The sequence below is a fragment of the Pelobates fuscus genome, chromosome 13, assembly GCF_036172605.1.
Source record: "Pelobates fuscus isolate aPelFus1 chromosome 13, aPelFus1.pri, whole genome shotgun sequence".
NCBI lineage: Eukaryota > Metazoa > Chordata > Amphibia > Anura > Pelobatidae > Pelobates > Pelobates fuscus.
This window is the reverse complement of record NC_086329.1, coordinates 13828290-13853620: the sequence shown is the minus strand read 5'-3', so window position 1 is coordinate 13853620 and position 25331 is coordinate 13828290. Positions and strand designations below refer to the sequence as shown.

At 40.4% G+C, this 25331-nt stretch overlaps 1 protein-coding gene across 1 annotated transcript in view; it reads right to left on the bottom strand.

Moving 5' to 3' along the window:
- Positions 1-25331, bottom strand: part of BRF1 (BRF1 RNA polymerase III transcription initiation factor subunit) — a 197677-nt gene that overhangs the window by 31455 nt on the left and 140891 nt on the right. Inside the window, exons 13-15 of the mRNA XM_063440110.1 lie at positions 24637-24718; positions 24475-24530; positions 17390-17619 (exon numbers count right to left, since the gene is read on the bottom strand). Of these exons, the coding sequence (XP_063296180.1) occupies positions 17390-17619; positions 24475-24530; positions 24637-24718 (368 nt within the window). The remainder of the gene's footprint in view (positions 1-17389; positions 17620-24474; positions 24531-24636; positions 24719-25331) is intronic.

Sequence of the window (25331 nt, the reverse complement as noted above, 5' to 3'; positions counted from 1 at the left end):
ACCCGGGAAAATGAATGGTCACGACAGGGTTAAAACTACAGACCGCTCCCTTGGCAAAGTGTTCCATATTAAAGATTTTCACAGTGAAAAAGGTGGCTTTACACTCAGTGCGATACATCCAGACAGCAGGATATCTGACCCAGTATGATGCATCCATTCTCTGTTTATAGAAAATGAAGGAAAAATCACACACACAATACACGTATACAATCATTATATACAGTTACATAACCATAGAAATAGTAGCTCAAAACAAATACAACGTACAGAACAAAAAAACAACTCTTATTTAAACTAAACCATGGAACAGTTTCACATTGATAAGCGAATCAGAAATCTCAAAGTGTCAATTTTCTGCCTCATCTGACCACTGGCAAAGCCCAGTAACAAACCTTGTAATATCTAACAAGTGTGGCAGCCATCTTAGGCGCTCTGCGTCTGTATGCCAGATGGCTGTTATAAGTGCTAATGGAAAGACTTGAAGCTAAAATAAATCTGCCACTTCTAATCAATCACACAGACCGTGTCATCAATACAAGTTCAGGTACCGCAAAATGGCATTTGCTGGAGAAGCATAGGTGATAAAATATTACACCAACGCTTTTATTGTTGGCAAAATCTGCAATAAATCAAGGTTTAATAACTGTACATTATGGAGGTGAGTCATTTCATTTACTGCTGAAAACATTATCGAGGAGTAGGTCAGAATGGCAATTTTTCAAACCAGGCTGATACAAGCTCACACACACAATGTGTTTTTTCCATCCATACATCCTAGAAAACAAACAATTTTCACATATTACCTTTTGAACCGGATATGATCCTGTATAAAGAGTAACAATTCGTCAAATTGCCCCATTGTATGGCGATTAAAAGAACAAACAAAACTATGATATAGAGACGACCAAGTATAATGAAAAGCAAACAATATTATTAACACTTTTCACGCAAAATGGTAACATTTAAGAAATCAAAGAAAAAGCAATAAAATTGGTGCATGTGGTCAAGAACTGTACAACAACTAGCTTATAACAATCCCGACACAGGCTGTAGGCAACGTTTAGAATGAAGTTTGCAAAGATTTATGGCCTTAATATGTGTGCTGAAGGACCACTAGGAAGTCCAGCCTGTACAATTCAGTAACTCTGCTATAACGCATTGCAATGAAGAAGAGAAATGACTAAGTTTGTTCATCTTTAGAGTTCGTTATTGCTTCTCAGACTAAAAAGGTCAATTTCCATTCTCCAACGTCTCTTCTTTAATAAACGTTTGCTAAGAGTTGGGAAAATGTGGCATGAGAGCCAAGACGTGCTTGGCAAGTTCACTCATGTTCCAAGCATCTCGGACATTCCTTAAATTGATTTCTCAGTAATTTATCTGGACTGAACTCATTTCCATTGGGAGTGATGGCTAGACAGAATACACAGAACTTTTCTGACCAGAATAGTCCCCAATCTGCTACACTGTGTGGGATCCTTCACATAGACTTTCAAGCTATATTGTACGTATATTTTCCCCCACATTAATAAAACTTCATATAATGTCTACTTAAAAGAGCACTATAGTGCTGGAGCGGCCAAGGTAGGTTTTACTTCTCTTATTTCCTTTGCTGTGCGGGTCTTGCAGCTGCTGGCTTCAGCTACATGGCTGAGATCACCAATCTCGATGACCTCAGCCAATCCAATAGCATTGGGCGGCTCATGCACATGCGCGGCAAAATGCTGTGATTCTCTTCAGAGATGCATCTCTACCTTCAGTGTCTCCATGCAGGGCGCGAAGACGCTGAACATTTTTCCTGCACACTGTGCAGCACAGAAATTGGAAGCACCTCTAGTGTCCTCCTGAATGACTGCATCTAGGTAGCAATTTAAACACTGCCTTTTCTCTGAAAAAGTTGCATTTACATTGAATAGCCTGCAGGGACAGACTATAGACATCAGAAGAACTACATTAAACTGTAGTAGTTGTGGTGACTATCGTGCCCCTTTAATTACAGGAGTTGGTTCTTTTCTTACTAGTCAAAAACTATTTAAAGAGTCACAATAAACAACAAAACAAGTTTAGCGTAATAAAGGTGGTTTTGGTGTGTGCACCATGCCCCTGCAGTCTCACTGCTCCGTTCCCTGCAGTCTCACTCTTATTTACTACGTATCCTATAATTACTGGGTTGCTGGATGAGCTAGGTAACATTTTAATCCTCACTTAATATTTATCCATAATGATATTGGAAAGATTAAATATCAAGGATATATATATATATATATATATATGTTACCTATATGAATGATGCTTTCATGAAAATTTGACAGCATTAAATCTATAAATATTTTCTTGGCCCATTTAAGCAGCACCTTCAAACTCTTGATGATCCGCCAATTATCTTGGGATATCTATAGCTCAGCACAGAATCGGTTAGAATTCTGTGGCCGCGGAGTGTTCCAGCTGCTTAATACAACGTTATCTTTAAACCTGATCAATTGAACAGCAACTGTCACTTTATTAACGCTTTGTTTTACGAAATAGATTTATGGATCTTCGTTTAATCAGAATAGCGAAATGTGGTCCAAAACTTTGCAACAGGCTGCAGTGCCCATGGCCACATTTGGTAAACTACTTTTACAATGCACCAGCATATTCGAGCACTGTACAATTAGTCTATGAATCAATACAACTCACACGCACACCGTTACATTATTGGGAGCATATCGGAGTGAAATGTGTCACCCCTTTATCCCCCTGCCCCCCCCCTTTTTTTAACCTCAGTGTGTTCATTGTTCATTGACACTCACGCACCATCTGGTTATTATTCAAGGCTAGAATTTAATGAGCATTTACAGAAGACTTAATTAAAAGGACCTGTCACTTTGGAAGGAAAGACAATTTAAAGGAACACCAATTAAAAAAAAAAAAAATACATTTCTTTTTTCAGTTAGATGTGTTCCTTCATTTAATATATGCCCTAGAAACACCATTAAACTCCTATTCAGGCCCTGGGACAGACATCTGTGAGAGTTGCGTGTGAACGTGCATGCAGGGAATTTTATCACATCACAGGAGGCTTCATATTTTGCATTAACTTCCTTTACTACTCCTAAGGCAGCAAAGACCATAGAAAAATAAATGACCAATAAGAGATAAGCATAGTATATAATAAGCCCCTCCCACTGAGGCACTTCCTCTTTCTTTGCTGCTCCATCACAAGTCAGGTCAGAATATTTTGTGTGTTTTTCACTGGCTTGTTTTGTCATTATTACTATTTTAATATTAATGTTTATTGTCCTTTTGGGATATATTTTATTAATTTAGGGGTTATATGCATCCTTATTGCTTGGGCTGCACTGTTGAGCTAGGTTTCTCCCTACCCTTTTTTCCCCACCTTTCTTTTCTCCCCCTCTGTTCCTTCCCTCATACTGTTCAGGGAATATACAGACAGTAAAAATCTGTCTGGGTATATTCCCCCATCTTCTGTGGCTACAGTCGCCACTTTTTTTCCCGCTCACGAGTTTAAAGCGCCCTGGAGGCTCTATAGCCCGTTAGGCGTTAGTGCGGCAGCTTCTTCGGACCATTCACCTAACGAAATCGCTCATTACACGTTCAGTAAATATCTCGCGAACACACGCCGGCGGACGTCAGCATTCACCTATACCTACCTCTCTAAACGCGACTAAACATCATGTGGGCTTTTAAGCAGCCATCTTGGATCTCGGATCGTGAGAGTCCTGGCGGCAATTTTAAATGCTGAGTGTGATTTGGAATTTGTGCTGTGTGGACATATTCCCTCAGTGTGCTGTACTACGTGTATTTTCTCCTAAAATATCTTGCTATTGCTGTGTTTACTGCCTGCCTCAGGGACCTGCTACAGGTTAGTGGAAACCTTAAGGTTGGGTCAGCCGGTCAGGTTCTCGTACCTAGTACTCCGACTTGGAGTGAGCCCCCATTTTGATTGCTGCTGCTGAGTGGAGCTGTGCACGCAGTCTCCTTTATTTCTGGGTGAGCCCCAGAATTTGTCTGCCTATACGTGAAACGGTCATATATACTATAAGCCATTATAAAAAATAAAAAAAAACCCTGGCAGTCCCTGCTGACGATCTACCGTAAGTGCCTATCCACCTTATAACTACAATTCTAATTTGGGAGACCCAGAATGTGTACGGAGATGGAACATTCCAGCCGACCTACGGGCCCTTAACGCAGCTCTGGCTGCTTCAGTTGAAAAGGCCTTAGCTAATTCACTACCGGTTACCCAAGAACCACCAAAACCGCCCCAAGCGCTTTCAAAAAGAGACAAGAGAGATGTAGGATGATTCAGATTCATCCGCTTAAGGGCAAATCACACCTGCCGAAATGCCATTGGATCTCTTATGTTAAGCCACACGGTCCGGTTTCAGTTACCATCTTGTCGAGATGGGTGAGCTGGCTTTTATCTTTATCCAGTATTGACACTTCGGTTGGCAGACCTTCAGTTTAGGGTGCGGCGGCTGGCCTCCTGTGGTTGCTCATGTTTTTTCAAGGTTTTGGCTATACCACGAAAACGTTCTCTGTCTCGTTTCAGCTTAATGCAACGAAATACCGCATTCAGAAGTATTCATGAGAAGAGATTTCTACATTCCAGATCGTCGTTTGGATTTTAAGAGGACAATCCTTATTTGTTAGAACTTGTTGGACGTTTCCTGGTTCGGAGTTATGATTTGTTTTGACTTGTGATGTCGCTATTTCAAGAGGAAATGCCTCAGTGGGAGGGGCTTATATACTATGCTTATTTCTTATTGGTTATTTATTTTTTTATGTTCTTTGCTGCTATTGGAGTTAGTAAAGGAAGTTAATGCAAAATACTCGCCTCCTGTCATTGTTAAAATTAAGATTATTAGTATTCTAGCTAGCATAATCTTTATTTATGGGAAAGCAATGTCTGATACAATAGCGTTAACTGGAGTGAAGAGGAACATTACAGTTAAAATGATACAATATTATTTATAATGTATCCAGAAATATAGTGTAACAAACGCTGTGAGGTAGAGGTTGGACTCCCTGCTTTGCAGACGTATTAGACAGCTTGGCCATTTTTGAGAAGCCTTAAGACAAACAACTGCATCAAAATAAAGCAAACATCACAATCTGCTCATCTACAAGATCCTGCTCAGTACTACAAAGCACTCAGTATTTTCCTTTGTCCCACACATAGAGGAGCGTAAACAGTTTAAACAAAATGGATCCGGAATTCCAATCCTCCATTATTCCGTACGCGTCAATCAAATCTGCCAAAACACTATTGTGCAGGAGTTACAGCTTTGAGTAATTACAGCAGTGTTTGCAGAAGCTGTAAGAGGTTGTTTTTTTGTTTTCTTTTTTCCCCAACGTGAATCAGTTCCTCACCCCCCCCCCCTTATTGTGTAATGCAAGCTGTGTCATGCAGCGGACAATCTTAAATGGACACTACAGATAGCCAGACTACTTCATATCATAGGTCTGGTTGCCCTGTTACTACACGTTTACATTGCAGTGCCAAGACTGCCTCTAGTGGCTGCTTACCAGACAGCCACACGAGGCGCTTCCTGATGTTTAACAGAGTTTGAATGCGTGAAACGACTCTGGAAGTCCAACGTTTTCAGAATCCCCAGAGGAAAGCATTGAGTCAACGCTTTCTTATGGGTAAGGCCTAAAGTACATGCAGAGTCTGCCGTGCATGCGTATTAGGTCCCCCCCTATCGGCTGACATCGGTGCTAACATCAGGTAAGTGTGCAAAGGGTTATTTAAGGCCTTTATAATGCCAGAGGGTTTCTATAGTTTTAATACAGCTTTGTATTCCTTACACTATAGTACTCCTACCAATGGACACGCTAAACAACTATACCTCTTATTGTAGTGGTTTTCGTACATAGATGTCCTTTTTCTTAGACCATTGTTGTTACTGAAGAAATAGCATGGCTTACATTTTCCAAAAACACACCTCTGACTGACGGCAGAGAGACTGTCAGAAGAGGAGCTTCCTCCTTAAGACTTTAATTTTTTGAACATTCCACAGCAAAATAGGGGCAAATGTTGCTTTCTGCTAGGAACTTACCACTGCACTGTTCAGGCTAACAGCACAATTAAAGCACAATTTTGCTTTATTCTACTACACTTTTACGGTCTGCCTTAAAGGATTTATTTTGTAGAGTAATACTGCATTGCCCGCCCTAACCTTTTTTTTTTTTTTCAAGAAAAGCCATTTTTAGATTCTTTTTGCTCTGAACAATGATTTCTACTGCCAAAGCACAGGCGTAATTTGAACATTTGAAATGGGTTCATCATGCCTTTAGATGGCCGCTATTTAAGCAAAATAACATGGTCAGTTCCAATCATGCTAAAAAATTACTGGAAGTTCTACTGGACAGGATCCGGCTATCCTGAAGTATTCAAAGCTATCCACATACATTTAACTCCCATTTCTAAGTAATATATACACGTTTCAGTGCTATGTAAAGAACAAAATATACATGCAATGTAGATATAAACATTTCTGCATGTAGGACAGCCCTGTTACACTTCAAAGCAATTAGAATTTCCTTGTCAGATGCACATTTAAAAGGGACAGGATCTCCTGAACAGGAAGGGCTGTCAAGATTGCTTTCTCCTGCTCCACAAGAGCCCTCACAATGTGTAAGATACCCGTTCCTCAACACGTAGTTTCCCCAAGGTGCAGCTAACAAACCATCAACAACACAAAACAGAGAGCATAATACAGGACTAGGAACTGAATATTTATGTAAGAACTTGACATAATTAACAGCTCCCTATAATTTTTGCTAAAAGCCCAGTGCTCAAACAGTTAAGATAACAGTCTTCATGTTACTAAGCCTTACCTCAACACCTACAGGGGGTACTCTTTCAGCTTACAAACCAGGGTTTTGTTTTTTGTTTTTTGAAATAAATATTTGGTCCTAAATAAACTTACAATGTAAAAGTGCTTAGGGGGAACACTGGGAGGTATATGAACATTTAAGGAGGAAACCTCCACAGAAGTAGACACTCTTCCTACCGCTTGGTGCCTTATAATATCACAAATAAGATTTTCTAGCTGCACCCATTATCTGATCTTTCATAAGTCGGTTTGACCTTCAAATATCCTACAGGCTTCATTATATGCTGAATTCTTAGCTAGAGGCCATTTGACTTAAGCAATTATTAATATTTCTCCCGTGATGCGCTAATAATCCTTTATCTCTCACTGAAATATAACCACACAGTCAGAACAAATTGCTTTTAATACCTACTTCCTGAAATGATGCCGATTTATTGTAAGAAAAAAAAAAAAAAAAAAATATATATATATATATATATATATATATATATATATTACACATACCTACCATTCACTACAGATTTACATTTAAACTGGAATCGTAATTATCCATCTACTAATACAAAACTTGGTACCCATACGTCAGATCAAACAAGCAATGGTTGTTTTTTTTACCATTGGAAAGATAGTAAAAAGTGGTTTTCTGCTCCGTCTCGGGGAAAGCAGCAAGTCAAATAAATAGGTTACTCTGGATGCCGCTCGTATAATTATGTCTAGCGGGATCACATTAAAGGGGCTTCGGGTCCAAACGCCTTGAAATATCAAACCCTTTCCTGCCAAAGGAGACTAATTGCAGTCTGTGGGGTGCTGAGAGCGTTAAGCACTATCCGAAACACTCATAATTAGAAGAGCAATCAGCTTTATGGAAAAAGTTGGGAATATCTTCAATGTTTTAGGTCCTTTTACTACTAGTGAGCTAGACTTTGTACATCATGCAGTTTACAGTCGGCTACAGAAACACAACGGTACAATGGGTCCATAGACACAGGATGAGCTCATAACACACTCCATTCACTAATTTATGCAATTAAAAGAAAAAACTAATTTGTCAAAACATTCTTTTAAAGCAAATCCCAAATTGCCCTATTCTTCCAGTGACATCATTAACTCTCGACCAATCACTGCACTTGTAAGGTTTGAATGATGAACACAGGTGTGCATGTTCCACAAGACATTTATTTGCTAGAGGAGTTCTTGTTCCTATTTTCAGCTTAGTTAGAATTGCTTGCAGTTTTATCATTGGGTTTTTTAAATGTACAACAGTGAGATTCCTTATATTTGTCTCGCCACATCCTCTTGGAAAAAGGAGGCAAGGTGTTGAGCTATTGTACAATTTTTGTGAGCACTTTTTTTTTCCAAAAACACACACAAGATATCATCAGATGCATTCATGTACTTCTGGAATATCACTGTCTGACTGCTAAGAACACTAGCATCGTAGACTTATCTGTTTAAGTTACAGATATTTTTCTACATTCTCTAGCAGGAATAAACTGTACATACATAAAAAGGAATCAATTTTCCAATGGGAATCCCACTTAAACCTCTGTAAACGGACGATTGACAGAAACAGCATGTTTACAAATAAAATGAAACGATAAATCAATTAAAACGTATATTAATACACGCACGTACATCTTTAAAGGTTGAAGAAATAATACAATGAATAAGCTTTAATCTTTCGGTTTAGGTCTTCCAGTTTACTATGCTTCGGGGCACAACTTCCCAAGAGCATCTAACAGAAGACGGCTGGCTCAAACCTTTCTTCAGACAGCAAAACTCCCTTTTACGGCATAATAGACATTAGTCTGGCTATACATCAGCTCTTTCACGCAGAGGCTGCTTTTAAAGTTTAGAGAACCAGTGAGAGATGCAAGGTAGTATTTATCCCAAAGGAACTCAATGGCTATTGTGTAGTACTAGAAAGACTGACTTTCCTAATTAGCTGCCAGGTACCGATATAGAGGCAAGCCTTCTTCAGAGTAGACTCATCCTAATTAGCTGCCAGGTACCGATATAGACCGGTGTTCTCCTTGTTTTAGAACATTATATCTGAATGATGCATTCAAAACACACCAAAAATAATGAATAGATAGGGAATAATAAAAGATGAAAAAATAAGTATATACAGAAAGTGATGTTAGCACATACCAGTGTAAATGCCCATAATAAGCAGAACAAAAATTAAATGTAAAAATCCCCACACAAAAACACAAAAGGCTCAAAACAGAAACATGATCCAGCTCTATACAATCCATAAAAACTGTTGGATCAAACTGCAAAGCCTAAGAACTTAGTTAAGAAACTTTTTCCTCTGCTAAAGGGAAACTACGGGCAACAACACAACTTTAATGCATTTGATGGATTTTGGCCTCATTAATATGCCGTATTTTTTTTGCATATTAAAATTCTGCACCATAAGCCTGCCAACCTGGCTGCAGACCGTAATATAAACTACAAACAGTGATATTCACACTATATGTCTCCCTGGGTTATCTTGTTCAGATCATTCAATACTGTCATTGGTTGAGCTTTGTGCATACTTTTTTTTTATAAGGAAGTATTTTTCTGGAGTGAGGGGGTGTGGCTAAAGAGGCGGGCTTATGGTGCAGCACTCTGCAAAACATTTATTTATTTTATGCAAAAACTATAAAGATTTAAGCATGCAGACAAATACAGCATATTAAGGAGGCAATATCCTATTGAATGCATTAAAGTAGTATTGGAATGTCCCAGAAATGTGCTCTAAACCCCATATTCTGTTACATTATATCATCCTAGGGACTATCAACAAAATCCTTGATATCACCAGTGTAATGGCATGGGTGTTGATACACTTTCAGCATGATAAATTTCCTCCAAATTCCTCTAAATCTATTGAGATCAGTGACATTCTATACAATGCCCCCAATCGGCTTTTTTTGATTCTGACAGACCAGATCTGCTCATAAATTAAATATTGGTCCATTAGCACGCAAACTATTGCTATTAACGGCAATCAATTTGCCAGGATCTTTTCAAGACACAAGATAAAGGGGGAAAAAAAAGGCACCAGCACAGTCTCTTAATGTATTCACAACTACACAATGTAAAACCTCCAGCAACAATGCTGCCTTTTGCAGTATTTTTCCATTCTTCGCAAGAAGGTGTGCAGGGGATTAACCAGACAAGATTATTACTTTGATAATACATCCTGTCTTCTCATTAGCAAGCTCAGATGTACACTGGAAATATCCACTAAGGTCTTTTTTTATTTTATTTTTCCCTTTCTCTTCCATTGGTAAAAGATTGTGCTTCCTGGGTAATTTGAGAAGTTAATGTAAGGTATACCATAAAAGCTGTAATCAGAACTCAGCATGATCTCTTTGTTCTCTGGAAAAGTGCTGGATATTCAATGGGCTGGTACAGAGGAACAAATCATCGATATTTCTTTCTAGAAACCGTAAGCTAAATTTGCAGGTAGGATCAACCAGAAACAGAGAGCACTTTCAAACAGGCAGCAAAGCTATCAAGCTCATTAGATATTACTACGCTTCATATCACTGTACATGGCTTAACCTACAAGTGATGTGGGGGGGGGCTTGTTCACACATTTAGGCATTGATTACCATTATTCGCTCTATGGCGGGGGTCCATCATGTGTATTTTTAGTTGTACTATACTTTAAACTTGGGTAAAAAATGGTTTAAAATCAAAAAGTTTACCCTGGATTTAAAACGATTTTCCTTGTTTTAAAAAGAGTTTGAAAATATGTTAAAATTTAAAAGGGGTTTTAACACAAGCTCGGTTCGTTCTCTCTTCGAATTTGGCATGGCCTGTAAAGCAGACAGACAATCTTTATTAGAGTTTCAAGTTCTGTATTTAGTAAACAAGACTGTCAGAGCCAAACAATTCATTTTTGCCTACAGCCGCAGGATGAGACTAGCTTCTTTAAATGTCGAAGTCTTCTCCATTGTCTTCAATTTGCCGGCCTTCCAACTTTCTGTTACACAAAAGCTCCATAGCGAGACTTCCAGTAATTGTTTACAACAGCTCTGTTACTTTGCAGGTTTTGCTTTTGAATTAATCCTTTTTTTCAACCTTTTATTTCTCCTTGATTTATTTATTTATTTGGAAAATTCCCTCTGTTTGGTAGTTATACATATGAAAAATGAGTGCCTGCTTTTTTCTCATGGTGGGGCGTGATGTTTGGAAAATTGTGGCAACGGGAAGGGCTTAAGAATAATTCAATTTTAGATGGTTATTAACCCGCAATCCATCAGTCAAAACAATCCTAAAGAAGGGCAAACTACAAACATCATGGACCGATGAGAACAAAATGAAGTCACCCAGGTATTAAAGGAGCACTATAGGGTCAGGAACACAAACATGTAATTCTGACCCTATAGTGTTAAAACCACTATCTAGCCCCCTTGGCCCCCTTTGCCTCCCTAAAGATAGTAAAATCTTACTTGTATCCAAGTCTGAAGCTGCTGCCTCTGCCTGTGAACTTCCTCTGACATCATCAGGAGTGGTGGTCTGATCCAATCACAATGCTTCCCCACAGGATTGGCTGAGACTGACAAGGAGGCAGATCAGGGGCAGAGCCAGCATGATTCATACACAGCCCTTGCCAATCAGCATCTCCTCATAGAGATTAATTGAATCAATGAATCTCTATGAGGAAAGTTCAGTGTCTGCATGCAGAGGGAGGAGACACTGAATGTTCGGATGCATTTTAGGCAGCCATGACCCAGGAAGGATCTCTAACAGCCATCTGAGGAGTGGCCAGTGAAGTTATCACTAGGATGTAATGTAAACACTGCATTTTCTCTGAAAATACAGGGCTTACAGCAAAAAGCCTGAAGGTAATGATTCTACTCACCAGAACAAATTCAATAAGCTGTAGTTGTTCTGGTGACTATAGTGTCCCTTTAAGAGATATCTCTATATACTGAACAGAGTGAACTCTGAACTTAAACTTAAAGCATTGCTGACTTGGAGAACTGAACTTAAAGCATAGCTGACTTGGAGAATGTTTCCAGTCCATATTTTGACCTTAAAGGACCACTCTAGTGCCAGGAAAACATACTAGTTTTCCTGGCACTAGAGTGCCCTGAGGGTGCCCCCACCCTCAGGGACCCACTCCCGCCGGGCTCAGGGGGGAGGAAGGGGTTAAACTTACCTCTTTCTCCAGTGCCGGGCGGGGAGCTTTCCTCCTCCTCTCCTTCTTCCTTGCGACATCATCGGCTGAATGCGCATGCGCGGCAGGAGCCGCGCTCGCATTCAGCCGGTCGCATAGGAAAGCATTTGCAATGCTTTCCTATGGACGCTTGCGTGCTCTCACTGTGATTTTCACAGTGAGAAGCACGCAAGCGCCTCTAGCGGCTGTCAGTGAGACAGCCACTAGAGATTTTGGAGGCTGGATTAACCCTCAGTATAAACATAGCAGTTTCTCTGAAACTGCTATGTTTATAAAAAAAAAAGGGTTAATCCTAGAGGGACCTGGCACCCAGACCACCTCATTAAGCTGACGTGGTCTGGGTGCCTAGAGTGGTCCTTTAAATTTGAAATTAACTATCTATAGACATCTGTAGAAATTAAATATCTATAGACATCTACAACCTTAATTTTTCCGCTGCGTTAACAGCAAGAATGAGTAGAGTCTGAACACAAAGGTAGATTCTGGGGCAAACGTAAACACTGTGTAACCACATGAACACTCCATTGATTTCTCTTTGTATATAAACTCTTTGTATATAAACACCATTATTTGTAGATATTGGCCGAGATGAAATAAACAGCACAAATGGTTCAAACAAATCACACGTGTGCAGAACACGGAGCTGACAAACACCATCAGACAGTTTCCGGTGAAAAATGGTTCCAGCGTGATTTTCATGTTTATGGTTAATTGCACAAAATGTAGAAACAGGGGTGGCAAAAACAACAATTAGACATTGTCAAAACTAGACCCATGGCCGTTCTTGACCCTCTCCATTCCCTGTCTAGAAGTTGTTGGACATCTTTATATTGTGGACCTTTAACAAACAGCTTGAGATTTGGTGAGCTGTCCCTTATATTATATTGCAGATTACTGATGGCTACCCATGGCTTGCAGCCAGTCTTTCCCATAATGCTCAGCTAGTCATTATGATACTTTCCAGTTTCTGCGGTGCTGTGTAATCTTCACACTGTTTTAATCTCTCATCTCCCATACGTCCTATGTATTGTGGGTTCTAAGGAGCTCTACACAATGTTTTTTTGTTTTTTGTTTTTAAAACAAGGTTTTTCACTTAGGCCTTTTGCCCGGCTGAGCAGCTATAGAAATATAGTCTGCGAACATCAGGAATATCAAAGTTACCCATTCAACAGCAAGAAAAGTAGAATTTTGTAAATATCGAACTGGGAAAAAAAGCTGCAGAGTTTGTAAATGCTTAAATGCCAACACTTAATTTTAAAACCAACAATGCATTCTGTCAAAGAATCAATCCTCCAGGTCCTCAGTAAAGGCAACGGAGTGCTCTCCTGAATGCTGGTAAGCTTTCTAGGAGACTACAATTGAAAGAGCCACACAAAAGCACACAGACGTCACGGATTAGTGGCGTCCACAAGGCTGGCTGATGACGGTGTTTCTCATTGATACGACCTTCAAACATTTTACAGAGAGGAAATGCATGCAAAGCTGCAATACAAACAAACAAAAGACTTCAAGATGGTATCCACAGCCCCACGGCGCTAGCACTGCAGCACAGAGACCCAGAAAGAGAACTCCCAAAAGGCAACATTGTTACAAACAGTGGACAAGCACTAATACACACATGTCCATTTACTTCAACACCACAGTACTATCTCCAGTCTAACATGTCCGTTCAGTCTGAATGGGGATTGTACTGATTGACTGACGTCATTGGGGGCAATAAATAAGTGTAGCCAATACTGGCATGTACACCCCATGTGTCCTATTCTCCCTAAGTATAATGGCATGATGTGACCAATGGGGGAGAAATATATATACACCACAATATACTAAACTTACATTAACAAGTACTACCGGACTATGTGAATCGGTGGAAATTTGGAAAATTCCAAGGGTTTTTTACTAAAATATGAAAAGTCTGGCATTCAAAGTGGATTTTAAAATTAAGGCCAAAGTCGTCAAATTGAAAGCATAGATAACGGAGAACTTTTCACATTTGTCTAGTTTGGTCTTAAAGGACCACTCTAGGCACCCAGACCACTTCAGCTTAATGAAGTGGTCTGGGTGCCAGGTCCAGCTAGGGTTAACCCTTTTTTTTTTATAAACATAGCAGTTAAGCCTTCCCCCTAATCCTCTAGTGGCTGTCTCATTGACAGCCGCTAGAGGCGCTTGCGTGATTCTCACTGTGAAAATCACAGTGAGAGCACGCAAGCGTCCATAGGAAAGCATTGTAAATGCTTTCCTATGCGACCGGCTGAATGCGCGCGCAGCTCTTGCCGCGCGTGCACATTCAGCCGACGGAGCGGAGAGGAGGAGGAGAGCTCCCCGCCCAGCGCTGGAAAAAGGTACGTTTTACCCCTTTTCCCTTTTCCAGAGCCGGGCAGGAGGGGGACCCTGAGGGTGGGGGCACCCTCAGGGCACTCTAGTGCCAGGAAAACGAGTATGTTTTCCTGGCACTAGAGTGGTCCTTTAAATTTGAAATTCACTTTGAATTCTCTACAATTCTTACGTTTGTGAATAACCCTATATGACAGAAGCGGAGGAGGACCATGTGGTTTTTAAGGTGGAACCTGTTATGTGTGTGCAAGCTTATATGACAGGGAGCATAAAGGACCAACTTTGTACTGGTATCATGAGTCCTCCAGAATTGTGTAATACAAAATTGGCATCCACATTATTTTGTGTCTTTTACATTTTTTGGTTAGACTAATTTGTATGGTGGAACCCGAGGCTCTCCTGGCGACGGTAAGGGGATATCAGTGAAGCCAAGCATACCGACAATGTACAATCCCAGAATGCAATGCATGAAGCAGTGCACGTACAACATGCAAGAAGACAGAACCGAAAGATATAACTAGAATACGTCTATAAATCTGCTAGAAATGTGGCAAGTACAACATATAGACAAATTAATATTATGAATAAAGTGCCACCATTAAGCACATGATAAAATTCTATTTAACAAATGCACTTGCAAAACATTCGCACTCCAAGGAGATCGCAGACGTCTAGAACGTTAAATAATTTTGCATTGAATATGAGGTTTCTGTACATTGACATGGTCAGCGCACGGGGGAAAGAGATCTTTGTTGACGCGGTGTTAGATTTGTGAGAAGTATGTAGTCTTTATGTAGTAGTGCGTGAATACGCTAACACAGTACTCCAAATGGATCAGCAGCCTCCCAGGATTCCGCAGTACAGAATACAGTTTTATGATAAATCAAATTAACTTTCTTTGACCCTCACTGCCTCTAGGAAAACAAATCACAGTATAAGGCAGTTTCCTTTACTCGAGAGGGATTCCACTTCCCTCAGCTCTGTGATAGATCTGAAAAGGACAAGACAAGTCTGACAGCAAGATAAAAGAAAATATCAAGTAGGCCTTCTCCCTTGTGGGACTGCTTCTCCAGGCAGATGATGAAATTAGCAGAGCCTGGAATATTTGAACCCGTCTGCAGCGCAGTGCGTTTACGGTACATACTGCCAGGCAACACGCTGCCGTTTAACCCTCTATGTGTCAGTGGACTGTGCTTCCTACTGTCCCGAGCGTTGAAAACCTGCATTAAAAGTGGTGGGCACATAGGCTCGGGGTGATGAGAGCTTGCCATCACTTTAATAAGATCAAAATATTAATATACCCCATACCAATATAAATGAACGGTGTTGACTTAAAGCATTAACCTCATATGTATTAATCAGTTCCACAGAATTCTGGAGAGTCCAATGGATCACAGAAATGGTTGGTTTGTTACTGGGATACTGCTACAGAGGTAAACCACCACATAGCTTCCAGGGCAGACAACGTCTGCAGTCAGAAACATACAATATGTCAAGGTTTTAACTCCGGCTGACCCACCGCCAACTGTATCTCGTCAACACACAGCCAGAGCTAAGAAAAACAATAGATATCCAGTTTAATGATGAGGTGGTAATTAAGGTTCACAGGGCTCTGGTAGGATTTTAGGTGACATACGCAATAGATTTAATTAGACAGAGAAGCTCAATATATTGATTCCCTTTTATTAACATATTCGTTAATGATATACAGACAGTATGAAAAATCTGCATCACACTTGCACAGCTCATTCTCATCATCAACTGATTATCTCCTGAGCAAACACTAACTGATGTGCGCACCTCGCGGGGAAATACAACATGATCTAATTACACATCTAGCATAACTTCACAGCGAATGTCTCATTCTTCAGGTGCGTTTTAAGACAGGTAACATTACATGTCTGTACGCCTGTAGCAAGGTCAGAATATTACCCGTCTTTGTGTGGGCATTTTGCTGTGAGGTTGTGCTGGACATTTGTATTCATTTCTTGGCTGCCTTATCAGTTTTGGAGGAGATGGGGTGTGTGCAGCTTATTTTAAGTAAGTGCTCTCCTCATTTTAATATGCATCTAATTGCAAGATCAATGAGAGGCCAAAGTAATCAAAGGCAGTTACTTTATCTGCCTGAAATTTACTTCTTGACGGTTCTAGTGTGGCATGAGTCTTATGTGCCATTAGTATAGGTTCCCATTATAACTCCACAATGAGCTAAAATGCAATACCGCTTAAATAGGTGACAGTAACTGTACAAGGTATTTGGCTTTTGCCCATCATCAGAAAGGGACTTATAGTTTGTTCTTGCAGGCTCGTGTTGAGTTTAAAGTCGGGTACATGCTGCTGTTTCTAGCTTCAGATATAACCTGCAGGATTGCTCAACTTGCTAGTCCCATGAAATATCAGTAGAAAGAGGCTAGATAAATACTCATGCAAGAGGGGATGTACAACAATACTGTAGATGTAGAAGTTAATATTAAAGCCAGCAGCCATGGGATTTTGAAGACAGCATTTGTAAGCAGAAAGCAACGAGCAGATACAGCCTCATTGTTTTCTCTGCCAACTTTAAGTTATTATTATTTTAGTCTTTAATGTCGTGGAAGTTAATGTAATGTAGAGTTAACTGCGGAGATGGTTCACAATCACTTTAAAGAGTGTAGTGTGTTGGGCTGTCATCCCCAATAGGAAAAGCTCTCTCTCTCAAGCGGTTCAGCAGGATAATGCTGCAGCATGCTAAGTGTCACGTCAATGAAGTGGAAGGCAAGCAGATCAGAAAAGAAAGACAACACTGTAACAAAGTCACAGTAAGGGCGAGGGGGGGGGGAGAAAGGTATCCACGTGGCATAGCTGTGTGTGCACGTCGGCTGCCAGCTTATGTAAAAGCAGACGTCGTCGATCATTTTCCCTTTTATCATGTGGACTAGAAAACAAACCAGGAGATGCGACTCTTGTTTGAGAAACAAAAGATGCCAGCTCTTGTTTGAAACCTGCCTGTGCAGATTGCAAGGGATGCCTAGGAAGGAAAGATGCACGATACCTTTTACTTGTGCTGCTGGCAGCGCTGGGCCCACTCCTGCGGGTTAGTTTGTTGCTGTCCTCTGGGCTGTTTTTTTCCTGCTTTGGAGTGCTGCTTACTTTGCTGTTGAGGTCTCTGAGCACGTCGTAGTTAATCTTGCTGGAGATTTTCTTCTGTTCCAGCATTTTCTCAATTGCCTCCCCGGCAGTGCTGGCTTGGATGGGAGCCCTGCGTTTGGAGGGCTTTTTTGGCTGAACAACAAAAAGAAAACCGGTGTCGTTATTAAAAAAGGAGGAAACAGAAAAGAAGAACAGACAAGGGAACAGAAACTGACAACTTAATAAGCGCAATAAGATATATTCTTTATCTAAATCAGTGATGGCTGCCATTGGCACCTCAGCTGTGGCAGACTATATTATTTATGACGTTCTGGCAGCCTATCGTATTCCAGCTGGAGTGCTTAATGTTTGCCATCTAAAGAATAAAAAACAAAATATAAAAATAAATGGTTTTTGTTCTTTGCCCTCGACAGCTCCTGTGAACACACAAACACGAAGCAAATGACAAGACCCAATCTAATTTAAACCATTCAAGATAATATCAAAAATATAATATTTAAGGAAAAATTTTAATTTTCAGTGCAAGTAACAAAACAAAAAATGAGACGTTCTAATAAAGTTTTATAAATCAGCTTGGTAGAGGTCATATCCAGCCTTAGAGGGAAGTCAAAGAGGGTTATCTACTAAAATGTGAAGTGCAACAATAATTCGTGAATAATTCGTGAATTCAACAATAATTCGTGAATTCAAGCTACATTGAACAGCCACATTGTGCCTAAAGCCGAGCCTTACTTTCTAGCCCTAATTCAGCCATTTAGAGTCCAATTCTGTACATTTCTCCCTAACAGTGTCTTTCTAAATTAAGAGTAGGAAGAAAGATCATGTAAAACCCCAGAAATAAATAATGCACAGTGTGATATCAAACTTTGGGCAGAATATATTTTCTTTGGGTCCCCCACTCCGTTTATCTGCATATACCAAGAAAATGAGAGAGAAGAAATTCTATTTTAGCAGAAATCTACCTTACCATAAAGACATTAGTGGGAGTGAAGTCCACTTTATGCGCCATGCATTAACTAATCTATTCTTCAAGGTATACAATGGCCCTAGCGGCAAAATATCTCTAGTTTATATTCTAAAAATTGTTTTAAAATTTTTTTAAAAATCAGATGCCTACATAGTGAGATTGTTTTCTTGTAATAACATTGTAGAAACAATGGCTGTGAGCAGTACACGGATATTTTACTTTCCATTCTCTACACTACAGGCAACAAAGGGACAAACTCGTATTGCTTAGTTTGAAGGGAACGCAACCGATTTAGTCTTCAATATAAACAAAGCAGTGAGTGAAGTGGGAGGATTTAACCCTGTGAGTGCCAAAGCCAAGCTCAGAGCCAGTACGATCACTGTAATGGCTGTTGTCTATGGCTCTCTACTGGGTAACAAGACTTTTGCAGCATGCAGCAGAATAAGTTGTAAGGCTACCCGAGTACCGTGGATTAACAACTTGTTAGATACCGTAACCTCCAGTGTGTGAACTACCAAAATGACAAATTCTATGCTTCATGCTGGTCTTTGTACTGGCTATTGTGTATTATCAATACCCACATATATGAGATAAACATTGAAACACGTATGTAAGCACAGGGACTCCCTGTTCTGCGTGCCCTAGCCTCAGACACTGCACACCTTTTGGTTCCAAAAGCAATCACGTAGCTATGGCAGAGCTTCCATCTATCCTGAGCCATACAACATTAATGAACAGAACCCAGTCGATTTATTTAATTGCAGCTTTTACATTTGCAGGGTAATAGGGTCCACAGCCACCCCCCACATAATGAAGATAATGTGATTTACACCCAACATATAGGTCTAGTAGGTTTAGATATGTAATGCCCAAGATGTGAGAAGGTAGCCAGGAGGAATTTGACACGTTTTATAGTGAAGGTGCTAAATGATTTACCGATTAGAGAACCTTGTACTCGATCTATGAGGGTGCGAAAATCTATGTGTTACCAGACTTTATATTCAGATAGCCGTGGGCTCTGCACTATGTAAAATAAACATGACATCATGGAGGGAACATTGAGACTAACCGTAAAGTTCAGTTCACACATGTTCAGTACAAAGCCCAGAATACTGGCTAGCATGAGATATGTAGTCCCTGACAAACGTTTTGAATAGGTAAATATGTATATGCACCTCTCCTTGTAACGAAAATATACCCCAACTCGCAGGATTCAACTCGACAAAAGACAACACAGAGGAGAGATAAGTCTACCGGACCTTAGAATGGTCGGACTAGACGTATATGAGTCAGGAACGATCCAAGGTCAAGGGCACAGAGAGACAGCGTAAACTAGGACTAGCCGGGGTCTGGTACACAGTAAACAGCAAGCCGGCAAACAGAACAGATAAGGATAAAGAGATAACGTAGTCAGAAACAAAGCCAAGGTCAAGTACGAAGGAACACGACTGAACACAACAAGCGCTAAAGGGAACTGAAACAGAAACCACGATAGGGCAGGGAGTATAGGGAGAGGTAAGTTTAAATACCTTCAACTTATTCTCGATTGGCCCCTGTCATATCCACGCCCCCAAAATGTGAGAGTATGGGGAGTGTGGGGTGACATCGGCCAATGGGATACCTTTTTGATTTTCTGCTCCCACTTCCCCTTTAAGAGCGTGCTCGTGACGCGCTCTCAGAGCTAGGCGGAACAAGTGGCCGCATTCCGCGGTCAGCGCCCGCCGTCATCGGCGCTCTGAGCGCGCCGAGAACAGAGGACCTCAGCCGGCCCCCGGACAAGGTAAGTAATGCTACACTCCTCCCCTGACCTCTCGTGTCACCATTTGCCTTTCTTCTTTCTCTGATTGGATGTCCTCCAGCTTTCTGAAACTCAATCTCTCTAAAATGGAGTTTCTTATTTTTCCTCCTCATAACACTGATCCTCCTCTTTCAGTCTCCCTGCAGAATGACGGTACCTGCCTCACTCCATCCTTTCAAGCTCGCTGTCTTGGGGTCACTTTTGATCCTGGCCTCAGCTTTGCCCTTCATGTCCAGTCTGTTACTAAAACTTGTTGATTACAACTCAAAAACATTGCCCGCATAAGCCCCTTTCTTACGCAAGATGCTACCAAGGAGCTTGTTCATGCTCTAGTAATGTCTTGCATGGATTACTGTAACTCTCTCCTAATTGGTCTCCCCAGGAGCCGTACTGCCCCCCTACAATCTGTGATGAATGCTGCTGCCAGGCTAATCTTTCTCTCCTGTCTCTCCTCTCACACCTCACCCCTTACACTGGCTTCCTGTATCCTACAGTTGTCAATTTAAAATACTAACCCTTTCCTATAAAGCTCTAACCAACTCTAGCCCCTCTTACATTTCTTCACTGATTCGTAGTTATGCCCCCTCTCGGTCTCTCCGCTCTACCGGTGACCTTCTCCTGTCTGCTTCTCGCACCCTTACTGTAAATTCACCCCTGCAAGACTTCTCACGGGCGACTCCTTTCGTTTGGAACAGCCTGCTTACCCCTGTCAGACTCTCCCCTAGTCTGCAATCCTTTAAGAAGTCCCTCAAAACCTGTCTTTTCAGGATTGCTTATGGCAACCTTCAGCACTCCAGATGTTGTGGACTACATCCCCCATAATGCAAAGCATCAGGAGGTGTAGTCAAAAACATCTGCAGTGCCGAAGGTTGCCTATGCCTGGCTTATGGCCTCCAAGAGTAACTTCTATCTTTCAATCCTTCCTCTTGCTCTCTCCGAAAGTGAAACACTCCACTCTCACCTCCAGTTCTGCTACTTTCCCACCATTTCTATTTGCTGTCTCTCTCAATACCCTTCCTATTATGTTTTTATACCCCACCTCCTCTAGACTGTAAGCTCATTTGAGCAGGGTCCTCAACTACCTATTGTTCCGGTTACATTTCGTTATTGTCTCATTTGGTAAATTCCCCTCTTATTGTAAAGCGCTGCGGAATAAGCTGGTGCTATATAAATACCAATAATAATGATAATAATAATACACAGACACGCATACACACACACACACACACAATAATACAACATTTACATTTTATTCATGTGGGAATGTACAAGAATAACCGTGGCTTCACAATCAGAAATCAGTCATTTTGCGGACGGCCTGGAACAACATGCTGATTGTTTAAACTTGTAAGAGATTAAATGTCTCAATCCTGTAAGTGCCCGGGGTGGATAAAGCATTGTCGAAAATGGAGTTTAGACAGAAATAATAATCACGTAAAATATTTACAGATGGAAACAAGATACAGATATGGCCTTGTATGATTCCGTGGCCTGGAGTCTAGTGACCCTGCACTTCTTTGTTAACTCCTCTTTTTTCGAGTTGTTGTGACCTCATTCTTCCTTTTAAGATCCAGCTCCTTTAGGACAGTGTTTTCTAACCATGGTATTCAAAGGCCCAAAAAAAAAAGCTGGCTGTCTATAAGAAAGGAATGGGCTGGGCAACTCATTGCCTTTGAAGCAAACACTCTAGTGCAAAGGACACAATGTATTTTTATTAGGCATGAAGAATTCGATTGTCAGTTCTAAAGGTCATGAAGGGGACCTAGAACACCAATGTTGAATTTCTGTATCTACAAAATAAAAGATGCTGATTGTGGACTACGCAAAGAAGGGAGACGGGAAGAGGCTGTAGAATACGTTGAACTGAAAACAGGGATACTTAATAGTAACACCCGATTATTTAATCGAAATTATATATTGAACCATAACTAGTACAGATGTTCCCCAACTGAATTACACACAGTTTTTATCAATTACAGAAGGATGAAAGGCAGATCCCACAGGAATATCAGACCTAAAATCCCACAGTTTGATGGAATTACCGTATTTTTATGTGTATAAGACTGCTTAAAAAAAAAAAATGTATTCTAAAATTGGGGGTCGTCTTCTACATGGAATGTCTCTGCAGGGGTTAAAAAAAAAACCAGTAAAACACTTGTGCGCGGGGGCCTAAGTTAAGATGGCGCCTGCCGCATTTCAGTGTGCCACGGCCCACACACATACCTGGCTTCCCTCCCGCCAATCCACTTCTGAATGCTGTGGCAAGGAGGAAGAGTACCCTATATACGTGCGAGTTGCATAAGAGATCAGCACTTACAACCAACATAGAGACATGCCAAATCATAAACTGAGCAGCCATATTAAGGTTTGCTCCACCTCAGGTAGGTCTTGCTTTCTGATTTATATTTATGGGGGACAAAATGGGGATCAAGGAGCAGAGGGAATACTACTGTGATGTCCCAGCATGCCCTCACACGACCTGCTGCATTGAGGGAGCTGTAGTCTCCCAGCATGAACTATTAACTTCACAGAGTACTGTACCTTAGCAGAGGGGAGGCATGAGAATCAGAAGTGTGGTGTTCTCCTCAGAAGTCACCTCTAAAATATCAAAGTTGTTCTATTTGATGTGTAAAATATTGACTTCTTAGTTTTGGGCTTAAATAATAGCGGTCGTCTTATACATGGCATCAAACAATATTTTAATGAACTAAAAGTAGGGGTGGTTTACTCTTAGTGGAAATAGGAGCAAAACCAAATTGAAGCTAAGCTTTTTAATGCCTACGATGGGGCTCTTTCTAGTGTACTAGGCTGTGTCTGCATCTGCAAGTAATTAACCTGGCATGGCAAATCACGACTCAGTCATTACAATATTCACCAATCCAGGAGAAATTCCGAAACTGCTCCATAAGAAGCCCGATCCCATCACAAAATCTCGCCATTGTGACAATATGCACGTTTATCTGGAAAGCGAGCAGGTGACACTGACAGTATTTAACAGACTGAGCCAGTGGCTTTACTCACATTTTGAATTGGCGTCACGCTTTACAATCTCCCCTTTAATCCCTTATATGCTGCACAATTTCTATATCCGCGTATTTCCAACACATATTGCCTGATTTAGTACTACTGAAGACCAGGGCCTGCAAACCACATCTTATAGTCACAAGGCAGCATCATTCTGCCCAAACACTGAACATAGGGTAACCCACACCCAGCAATCTCACATTATTATTGCTGTTCAATATGCATTACGGTAATGTGGAAGCATAGTTTCTGTGTCATCAGTGTGGCTGAAGTGGGGGCAGGCTATAGGTTCAAATGAGAGCTTGTAATTTTTTTTTTTGTGAAAGCTCTATAAAATAGTTAGAAAAAAAAACTAATAAAAAAAAACAAAAACAAAAAACACATGTACTCATTGACTCAATGAACTGTACTGGATATGAGATGTGAATGCCCCTTTAAAGACATAAACTTAAAAGGGACACTATACGCACAAAAACAACTTTAGCTTAATGAAGCAGTTTTGGTGTATAGATCATGCCCTTGCAGACTCATTGCTCAATTCTCTGACTTTTAAGAATTAAATACAGCCATAGCCACACCTCCCTGCATGCGACTTGCACAGCCTTCCTAAACACTTCCTGTAAAGAGTGATGTAATGTCTAAACTTCCTTCATTGTACATTCTGTGTAATTTAGAATTAAATTAAAGGAACACAAACCTGTTTACCAGACCCTATAGTGTTAAACCCACCATTTAGGTGGCTTGCCCCTCCTTTAGCCCCCTTAAAAGGAATTAAAACTCGCCTTATTTCCAGCGCTGTGCGGGTCCGTTGGCGCTGTCCCCGCCCTTGATCTGCCTCCTTGAGGGCATTATCAGAGTTGGTGATTTTTTTTTTTAATAAACAGTAACAAACAAAATGTGACTCCTAAATGGCAGAGAACTGAGCAGAGAGACTGCAGAGGCACGGTCTGTACACTATATAGTTGTTTTGATGCCTCTAGTATCCCTTTAAATATACCAACAGAAAATACATAACACCTTAACAATAAACAGTTTGAAAGGATTCTCTATGAAACTAGAAGAAGAGAGATTGAATGCTCTAGTTCAAAAGCAACATTGGTAAAGGTGTTTGAAAACCAGTGACCATGTATATATATATATATATATATATATATATATATATATATATATAAAAAAAATAAAAATAAAAAAAGTGTACCTTTTGTTCTTTATAAATACCAAGCTCCTTTTCTTTAGCAATGCGTTCTTCCTTTGCTGAAAACAGACAGTAACGAGTAGCGATGAGTGACAGTTACTTGACTGTAGCCGGTCAGTGACATGTTTGGCAGCCAAGACTTGAATTGAACATGCCGATGCTTACCCTTTTGTTCCTGAAGGTAGTCTGCATTCTCTTTCATCCAGAGATTTTTCTTTATTTCGGCTTCCTTCTCGTCGAGAATATACTTAATACGAAGAAAAAAAAAAGGCCTTGTGAGATGTTGACCTTCCAGACATAACAGAATACATTAATACGGTCTTTTGAAAGTGAAAGTACGATACATATTTATTTGGAAAATGAAAAGATCATAGATTTTCCTGTTTGTTTCCATTCTGTAAAGCGTGCAGGCACAATGCCAAGGCAGTTCATGCACAATACATAGTAATTGTGACGCGGCGTACAAGCCGCAATTTGCTTTGCCCTTTTGGATTTAAAAATTCTTATTTTATTTTAATTAAAACACTTAAAGAGTAATCTAGTTTAGGTATACCATCTTCTTCTCATAAGTACTGCTTGTATAAAGAGGGTAAAGTTTCTAAACCGTCTGCTGTTCATATTGCACATAAACTACCATAAGGTAATCACTTTGCTACGCTAAGCAGTCTGCACTCTTCCTGAAGCTGTAATAGACTTTTTGGCAACTCTTTATTGAAGCTTGCCCGCAACAAGCTGCACCCACCATCCTTTTTCTCAATAACTGGCACATGAAGAAAGCTCAGACTTAACTTTACACTTCATTATAAGTGAGTGAATAACCAGGTCACTTATTTTCTAACAGAGTGGAATACAAACGAATA